The sequence below is a fragment of the Dromiciops gliroides genome, chromosome 4, assembly GCF_019393635.1.
Source record: "Dromiciops gliroides isolate mDroGli1 chromosome 4, mDroGli1.pri, whole genome shotgun sequence".
NCBI lineage: Eukaryota > Metazoa > Chordata > Mammalia > Microbiotheria > Microbiotheriidae > Dromiciops > Dromiciops gliroides.
The window spans coordinates 241,442,996-241,452,215 of record NC_057864.1 but is presented as its reverse complement, the minus strand read 5'-3'; the positions used below and the strand labels follow the sequence as shown (position 1 = coordinate 241,452,215).

The window sequence follows — 9,220 nt, the reverse complement described above, 5'->3', positions numbered from 1 at the left end:
CAGAGAAAGAACTGATTTATCTGAAAATAGATTGAAGCATAATTTTTTTGATTTTTCCTTAATCTGAAGTTTTGTTTTTGTCTGTTTTCTTTCACAACCTGGCTAACATGGAGATATTTTGCATGACTACTCATATATAACTTACATTGAATTGCTTGAATTCTTGGGGCGGGGGGAGGAAGAGAAGTTGGAACACAAAGTTTTAAAAAAATTATGTCAAAATTTGTTTTTACATGTAATTTGGAAAAATAAATTTCTAAATAAGAAGATGAAAGGTCTATAAAACTTGGGATTTCCTTCCTGAATCAGTTTCAGTCTCTAAACTGGCATGTTTATTCTGCTTATTTACTAATGACGTTTTCGGATTTATATTTGCTATTGGGTAACAGAGCCTCTGGGAAGCCAATCAGAAGTTAAGGATCAGTACCTATATAAACCCAGTGTAAATTTGTTTCCGTGATCTTGTCCCTTTAGACCATGGAGTGCTATGCGCTCTTTCTCTTTTTGTTGGGGATCCTGGTCTTGACAGAGTCCTGGGCAGGTAAGTAGAATATTAAGCGTCTGCCTGGAGACTGGACAAAGCATTCAGGGGTAGATGTGTGGGTGGAATGGGGGTTTGCCACAGAAAGCTCCTCCAAAACCAGCCTAGGTGGTGGTGAAAGGAAGAAGCAATGAATGAGCGTGCGGGTGACTTGGAGACCAATAGCCTGGCATCCCTTAGCTGGGCTTTGGTAGGAGGTAGGGGTCCTGGTGTCAGTCTTAGTTTGGGGGGGGTTAATGAGTCATTTCTTAGGTGTGAGAACAAGGGGCGCTGAAGCAGAGGTGCCAGGAGGGAGAAAGGGGAGAGGGAAGAGGAGAAAGGGGAGGGGGAGAAGAGGGGAGGGAGCAGGGGGCAGGAGAGACTGGCGGCGTTCACCAGCAGTGTCAGGGGAAGGGGGATGGGACGTAGGGGGGGGCGGTGAGAAGAATTCTCGGGGAGTTGCTTTCAAAGCCCAGGGCCACACCCCGGGCGGAAGGAGTCAAGAGTCACACCCTGGGCTCGGCCAGGGGTTGGGGCTACGTGGTCACTTTCCTGAGCCCGGGCCCGGGTCCCCACTTCTCAGGCTCTCACTCATTGAGGTATTTGGAAACCTCCGTGTCCTGGCCCGAGCTTGGGGAGCCACAGTTCATCGCTGTGGCCTACGTGGATGATCAGCAGTTCTCGAGCTTCGACAGCGGTGGCACGAGTCAAAGGTTGGAGCCGAAGGTGCCCTGGAGGGAGAAGATGGACCAGGGGGAGCCGGACTACTGGAAGGAGAAGACGCAGGTCTGCAGGCACATAGCACAGACTCTCCAAGCGCAGTTGAAGAACCTGCCAGGCTACTACAACCAGACCGCGGGCGGTGCGTAACCTGGGACCCCAGCAGTCACAAATCACGTCTACGGACGGGTAGGAGGGGGCAGAGAGAGGCGGGGTCGGGTCCACGGTCACTGGGAGTCCCGTAGGGGACGGGGATTCCCGAAGCTGAAGGAACTACTTCCGGTTCCATCCCAGGTCCTGGGAGGGTCAGGGAATCAGCCTTTGGTGCGGAAAGTCTGTCCATGCTGACTCAGTGGCTGGGGGCGGGCAGGGGTCCACACCTTCCAGCGCATGTACGGCTGCGAGGTTTCCCCAGACCTAACCTTCAAGCTCGGATTTCTAAAATATGCCTACGATGGGCAAGACTACATCTCCCTGGACGCTGAGACCTACAGGTGGACGGCTGCGGTACCCCAGGCAGAGAACACCAAGCACAAGTGGGAGGGGGACAAGAGCTTCACGGAAGGATGGAAATTCTATTTAGAGGAGCAGTGCGTGCAGATTTTGAAGAAGTACTTGGAGAATGGGCAGGAGACACTGACAAGGACAGGTACTGCCCAGCCCTGCCCCAGTGTGCTCCTTATTCAAGACCCCTGACCCCGCCTTTCTCTGGCTCCCCTGCAGCCTCAGCCTAGGCCTCCCGACCCTCAGGGACCCCATGGACCCCCAAGACCTGGATTGTGGGATGTTCCCTGACCCCATGTCTGTCTTTGTGCCCCTGGAGGGGAGGGGAAGAAGGGAGGGCCTGGAAATGCCTCTGACCTTTGCCCCTAGACCCGCCTTCTGCCAGAGTGACCCGGCACACTGCCCACGATGGGGAGGTGACCCTTAGGTGCCGGGCCCAGGACTTTTACCCTGGGGACATCTCCCTGACTTGGCTTAGGGATGGGGAAGCACAGATCCAGGACACAGAGTCCATTGAGACCAGGCCTGCAGGAGATGGGACCTTCCAGAAGTGGGCAGCTGTGAGGATGCCCTCAGGCCAGGAAGGGAGATACACCTGCCGAGTTCAGCATGAGGGGCTGCCTGAGCCCCTCACCCTGAAATGGGGTAAGGACAGTGAGGGGGGCTGGGGGAAAGGCCACGCCCCCAGAAAGAGCAGAGGGATGTGGAGGTATTGGGGGGAGTTGGGGAAGGGGTTAATGACTCTCAGGCCAGAGGGGGCTCAGGGCCTTTCATCTCCCTTTTCCATTTTAGAGCCAGAGTCCTCATCCATCTGGGTCATTGTGGGGGTTATTGCTGCTGTCCTCACTGCAGTCATTCCTGGAGTTGTGATCTGGAGGCACAAGAAGTCAGGTGGGCAAAACTGGAAGGGGGGTCATCAGGCAGCAGTCACAGGAGAGATTCTGGCTTCCCCTGACCTGGCAGCTGCTCTGTCTGGCCCCAAGCTCCCTCTTTCTCACTTAAGAGACTGTTAGAGAGGACTTGAGTCTAGATGAACAAACTGTAAATAGAAACATTTTTCTGGAAGATGCCTTGCAGTGGTTATAACAGGCTGGCTGAGGGGGAAACTGCTTCAGACTCAGACCAGAAATGAATATGGGGATTTCTGCCAAAGGAACTGGGTGTCTCCCAGCTGGAGCTTGTAGATCAGACTTGGACACCTATTGATGAAGGACCTGAGGTTGGGAAGTGCCCATTGGTGGTGCCTCTGTTCTCTCTGTTCCATTTAGATACTGAAGTGAGGGGTGGGGTGAAGTCACATTTGTCTCCAAGACAAATCAGTGAACTTCTGGGTCCTTAGTATGGTCTCCTTTCTTGTACTCCCTAATGGAATTATTTTTTTCTTTTCCAGGTGGAAAAGGAGGGGACTTTGTTCCAGCTGCAGGTAAATGAAGGGTTGTCATGAGGGTAGGAAGAAGGGACCAGCCCATGGTATCTTTGGGACATGAGAAATGAGAAGGCAGAGGACAGGCTTACCCCAGCAGACTTTCCTTGGTGTTCTCTTCCCTTCCCATGCCCCAGTTCTGGAAAATATGTCCCTGACTGAGTTGTTTCCCTCCTTTGTCTCCAGACAATGACAGTGCCCAGGGATCAGATGTCTCTCTCACAGCCAAAGGTGAGACTCTGGGGGTCCTGGAGCAGGAGAGGGGCTGGTGTAAAGGGGGCCAAGAAGAGGAGGAGGGTATGTGAGTGCTTGGTGTGAGGATTGGATTAGGGGTGAAGCAGGCTCTTGAGATGATGAGAGGCTTGAGGCCAGAGGTAACTTTGAGGATCCACCTAAATCTCTCTTTCTTTCTTCAGCATGAGAGAATTGCCCTTTGTGGGTATTCAAGTCTCCAGTTCCTGTCTTATTACTGTTGACCTGCATCATCGGTGTCCTCAGCCTGTTCTCTTAGGCCTTCCGCTCCTGCCATCCTTTCTTTCTGCCTGTCTCACTTTGCAGGGAGACAATCATCGGTAAGGACCAGAGGGGAATGAAGCCCTCCTTCACATTTGAGGTTGCACTGAACTCTGTGATCTTTTTGCTCTTTCAAAAAAAAAAAAGATAATGAATTATTTTTTTGAATCTTCAACTTTTCTTCACAATCTCAATTGAGCTTTACATGGGGGGGGGCAGTTTGGAAGATGGGATGACAGTATAGGGATGTTCTGACCATATGAAGGGTAAAATAAATTGTTTGGAGACTCCTTAGTATTCTTTTATATTTGCTCTGCTGAGTCTGTGATATCAAAAGGGGGGCTGAGGCACAGAGGGGAAGGAGCTTGGGGGAGAGACAGTATATTGTATTTGGTGAGTGTGCAGATGTTTCTCAATGATTTGTACTGCTCAGGTGCACTTCTTGGCGCATGGTCTGTTCTGGTTGTTCCAGGGCTTCAGACAGAGACCAGGCTACAGACTCCTCCTGTAACTGGAACTCTGCACAAACAGGCTGATTGGTCTGTAGCCCGCAGGCCTTTCCTTAGCACCCACTTTCACAGTGTTTCAATTTTCTGTGTTTTGTTGTTACTTTCCTTCACCCTTATGTGTGTGTGTGTGTCCCTGCTTTTCTTTCATTGCAGGAGCTCCCTAAAGGGCTTCTGTCCTTAGTTTGGAGCTTCTCTTCTGAAGAAGGGAAGAGTCTGAACTTGGAATTAATATTGTTTCTAAATACAAAGAAGTCCCTGCCCCTTCTCTACCTCATTGGAATTCCTCCCTATACATATTTAGTCCCAGTTTTCCCCTCTCCACCTATATACCTTCCCTCCTTTCCAACTCTCCCCTTTTGCATGACTCACCCTGCTGGGACAACCAGGCTTTCCCACTTTTGTTCTGCCCTAGCATTTCTTTCCAAATAAGCAGAAAATATTTTAAATATTTAAATTTATCTTCTCCTTTTCCCAACAAGGCTGGTCTTATAATCAACATCTCAGCTTAGTGGGGTGGCTAGGGAGCACAGTGGATAGAACACTGGCCCTGAAGTTGAGAGGACCTGAGTTAAAAATCTGACCTTAGACACATAGTAGCTGTGTGACACTGGGCAAATCACTTAACTACCAATGCCTTAAACATCCTGGGCTATCTCCAGTCGTCCTGATATCTATCTTGCCACTGGACCCAGATGGCTCTGGAGGTGAGAATGAGACTGATGACTTTACACAGCTCTCCCTCACTTAAATCCAATTCACTGCAGGTCATGACAACCTGATATCATGGTCCTCTTTGAGAAGGAAAGTTGAACAACAACAACATCTCATCTTAGCATCAGACAATTGTTCTTCCCTCTCATCCAAAGCTACCCAAGTGTTGTTCACTTTTTCCAAAATCCCTGGGGGTGGGGTGGTGGTGGAGTTTTCCATTACAATTATTAATCGATCCAAGGAAGACAGTCACAAAGTGGTGGGAGCAGGCAGAGACTTAGACCCTACTCTCTTCTAGGTGATGTGTGCTAGTTAATTAAGAGGAAACATTTGCTAAAAATTGGTCAGTTGAGGGCCCAGGGTACTGTCCTGGAATTGTGAGTCTTACCACACTGAGTGACTAGGACATAGTGTTTGCAACAGATGGTTAGAGGCCTCTCTCTGAGCCTCTGCTTATCTCCCAAGCAGACGGGATTTTGTGATAATAAGTGAGGATAAGTAAGTGGATGATCTCCCCTGGGGTGTGAGCCATGTTACACCAGGGCCAGACAGATAACTTTGGACCCTGGGGTGGATGTGGGGAAAAGCTCTTAGGGGGAGTGGAACTATATTCCTCTCTGAGCCCAGGAAGCTTTCTCTTGCCTAAGTCATGCCATTATAGAGAGCTGTGCATGGGGGACTTGTCTTCTCTCTCTCCATTAGATTTCCTATCCACTTGTGGCTTACAGGTAGCAGAATAGGAATCTTTCTTTTGTATCCGCTGAATACTTAATTTCCTGAAATAAGAAACCTCTCATAGAATCGGAGCAGCTTTTCTGATCCTGATCCCTAAACCCTGTGATGTCCAGAGTGTAGCTTTCCACATCCCCCATCTCAACACTTACAAGTGTCCATGAGCAGAAGGGGCAGCTTCAGGAGATTGTTTGCTCTTCCTTACAGAATCTTCAAGTAGTAACTGGGTGACCAATCCTTGTGGGCTTTGTTGCCATGTAGATTCCATGCAGGTATAGAACCAGAGGGGTCAAGTACACTGCCTGCTGACTGGCTGCAAAGTTCTGCAGTGCTTTGGAAGCACATTAAAGTGTGGTTGAGAAATATTTAACAAAGAAGTGAAATTACAATAAAGCAGATAACATTTAAAACTAAGTCTATACATTGTCTGGATGCTCTGGTTTCTCTTCAGATCATATATATTGTCTGGAGGGATCCTTATGTATGGATTAGTGGTTCCCCTTTGTATCTGGGAGCAGCTTTGTGGCACAGTAGATAGAGTGCTGGGCCTGGAGTCAGGATGCTTACTAGCTGTATCACCCTGGGCAAGTCACTTTTTTTGCTTCAGTTTCTTCATCTGTCAAATGAGCTGGAGAAGGAAATGGCAAACCACTCTTGTATCTTTGTCAAGAAAACCCCAAATTTGGTTACAAAGTGTCAGACATAACTGAAAGCGACTGAACAACAACAAAAGTTTCTATTTCATTTCCCTTACACTTATGGTTGGTTAATATCAAGGGGGTCCTCTGGCCCTTTGCTACTAGGCACTCAATATGCATAGGGTCACATAAAGATATTAAGGTTGACCATTGTGAATAATTGTTGAGGCAGCATCCCTCTAGAGTCACATATTTGGTTGCTGGGGTCAGGGTCAGTCAAGCAAAGGGCTTCTAATCCCAGGTATTAGTTTGCTCTATAAGGATCTGTGCTTTGCCTTCTTTTCCTATCAATCTCCCTGTAGCTCACAGATTCAGAGTAAAAGATCTTTCTTCTTATTACCCTTAGTATCAGTGATGATTCCAATGTTATTAACATTTTACGGATGAAGAAACTGAGGTACAAAGAGGTTCTTTTTTCTTTTATTTAAAGTTTTGAGGTCCAAATTCTATCCGTTTTCCCCTCCCTTCCATTACCCCTCCCTGAGGCAGTCAGCATTCAGAAATAGGTTATACATGTGCAATTATGTCAAACATTCCCATATTGTCATTTTGTATAAGAAAAATGGAATAAAAGAAAAAGATGAAAGAAAGTGTTCAGTCAATATCAGTTCTTTCTTTGGAGGTGGATGGTATTAGTCCTTTGGAATTGTCTTGGATCGTTATATTGCTGAAAGAAGTAATTCACAGTTCTTCATTGAACAATATTACTGTTGCTGTGTACAATGTTCTCTTGGTTCTGCTCAATTCACTATATATCAGTTCATATGAGTCTTTCCAGGCCTCTCTGAAATTGTCCTATTTGTAATTTCTAATAATACAATAATATTCCATCACCATCATATACCACAGCTTGTTTAGCCATTCCCCAGTTGATGGGCCTGGAGTCAGGATGCTTACTAGCTGTATCACCCTGGGCAAGTCACTTTTTTTGCTTCAGTTTCTTCATCTTTGATTTCCTTTGATTTCCAATTTCCAATTTCCAATTCTGAGCCACCACAAAAAAAAAAAAGAGTTGCTGGAAATATTTTGTACAAATTGCTCTTTTTATCTTTTTTGGATGTGTTTAGGATATAAATCTAGCAGTGGTATTGCTAGATCAAAGTGTATATTTAGCCCTTTGGGCATAGTTCCAAATTGCTCTCCAAAATGGTTGGATTAGGGGTAGTTAGGTGGCACAGTGGATAAAGCACTGGGCCTGGATTCAGAAAGACCTGAGTTCAAATCTGGCCTCAGACACTTGAAACTTACAGGCTGTGTGACCCTGAGCAAGTCACTTAACCCTCATTGCCCCACCAAAAAAAAAAAACCCAAAACAATGGTTGGATGACTTCACAAATTCACCAGTTTTCTCATGTCCCCTCCAACATCCAATATTTTCTTTTTTTGTTATATTTGCCATTCTGGTAGGTGAGGGGATACCTCAGAGTTGTTTGAATTTGCATTTCTCTGATCAATAGTGATCTAGAACATTTCTTTATATGATTATAGATAGCTTTGATTTCTTTGTCTAAAAGATGCCTGTTCATATCCTTTGACCATTTATCAGTTGGGGAATAACCTGTATTTTTATAAATTTGACTCGGTTCTCTATATATTTGAGAAATGAGGCCTTTATCCCACATACTTGTTGCAAAAAGTCATTCATTCCCTTGTAATTTTGGCTACATTAGTTTTGTTAGTGCAAAAACTTTTATTTTATATAATCAAATCTATTTTATATTTTGTTTTGCTCTTTATATCTTCTTTGGTCCTAAATTCTTCCTCTGCCCATAAATCTGACAGATAAACTATTCCATGCTACCTTAATTTGCTTATAGTATCATCCTTTATGTGTGAATCATGTACCCATTTAAACCTTATTTTAGTATATGGTGTAAGATGTTAGTCTATATCTAGTTTCTGTCATACTGCTTTATAGTTTTCCCAGCAGTTTTTATTAAATAATGAGTTTTTGTTCCAAAAGCTTGGATCTTTGGGTTTATCATGAACCAGATGACTATAGTTATATACTATAGTGTAATTTCTACCTATTCTATTCTGGTGATCAACCTCTCTATTTCTTATTATAACTGCTAGACCACCTTCTTTCATATTTTTTTCATTAATTCCCTTTATATCCTTGAGTTTATGTTCTTCCAGATTAATTTTATTATTATTTTTCAAGGTTTATAGATTTTTCGGGTTTGGGGGTAGGGAAATAAGGGTTAAGTGACTTGCCCAGGGTCACACTGCTAGTAAGTGTCAAGTGTCTGAGGTTGGATTTGAACTCATGTCCAGGGCCAATGCTTTATCCACTGCGACCACCTAGCTGCCCCCTAGATTTATAATTTTTTAAATAGATTGATTGATATAGGACCAAATAAATAAACTTAGGTCAGATTGTCACTTTTATTGTATTGCCTCTCCTACCCATGAGCAATCAGTATTTTTCCAATTGTTTATTCCAAGTCCTCCGGTTCTTTAATGTGGAAGCTGCCAAATCCTGTGCAATCCTGACTGTACCTCCATGATATTTGAATTGTTTCATTTTAGCTGCTTGAAATACTTTCTCCTTGATCTGTCAGCTTTGAAAATTGCTTATAGTGTTCCTGGAAGTATAATTTTGGGATCTCCTTCAGGTGTTGATCAGTGGATTCTTTCAATTTCTTTTTTGCCCTCCAGTTCTAATGTATCAGGGCAATTTTCTTTGATAATTTCTTGACCCACTTGTTCTTTAGGATGAGTTTATATAGTTTCCAATTAATTTTTGGTCTATCTTTCCATGACCCTTTATTACACATAATTCTTTTTTTTTTTTTTAATGAGGCAATTGGGGTTAAGTGACTTGCCCAGGGTCACACAGCTAGTAAGTGTTAAGTGTCTGAGGCCGGATTTGAACTCAGGTACTCCT

The 9,220-nt window shown here is 45.0% G+C and overlaps 1 protein-coding gene across 3 annotated transcripts in view; it reads left to right on the top strand.

The window, feature by feature from the left end:
- The first annotated feature begins 456 nt into the window (after nucleotides 1–456).
- The window catches only part of LOC122754043 (popy Class I histocompatibility antigen, A-1 alpha chain-like), a 37,951-nt gene continuing 29,187 nt past the window's right edge, over nucleotides 457–9,220 (top strand). For 2 of the 3 annotated variants that reach the window (XR_006356325.1, XR_006356324.1), the window contains exons 1-8: nucleotides 457–541; nucleotides 1,104–1,382; nucleotides 1,611–1,889; nucleotides 2,114–2,389; nucleotides 2,537–2,635; nucleotides 3,135–3,167; nucleotides 3,354–3,398; nucleotides 3,584–3,739. Coding sequence is in view for 1 of the 3 variants with exons in the window: in XM_044002019.1 (XP_043857954.1) it covers nucleotides 478–541; nucleotides 1,104–1,382; nucleotides 1,611–1,889; nucleotides 2,114–2,389; nucleotides 2,537–2,635; nucleotides 3,135–3,167; nucleotides 3,354–3,398; nucleotides 3,584–3,588 (1,080 nt within the window). In the remaining 2 variants the exon portion in view is untranslated. Of the gene's footprint in view, nucleotides 542–1,103; nucleotides 1,383–1,610; nucleotides 1,890–2,113; nucleotides 2,390–2,536; nucleotides 2,636–3,134; nucleotides 3,168–3,353; nucleotides 3,399–3,583; nucleotides 3,988–9,220 lie in introns of those variants that run through there. The other variant, XM_044002019.1, reaches the window with a different exon arrangement.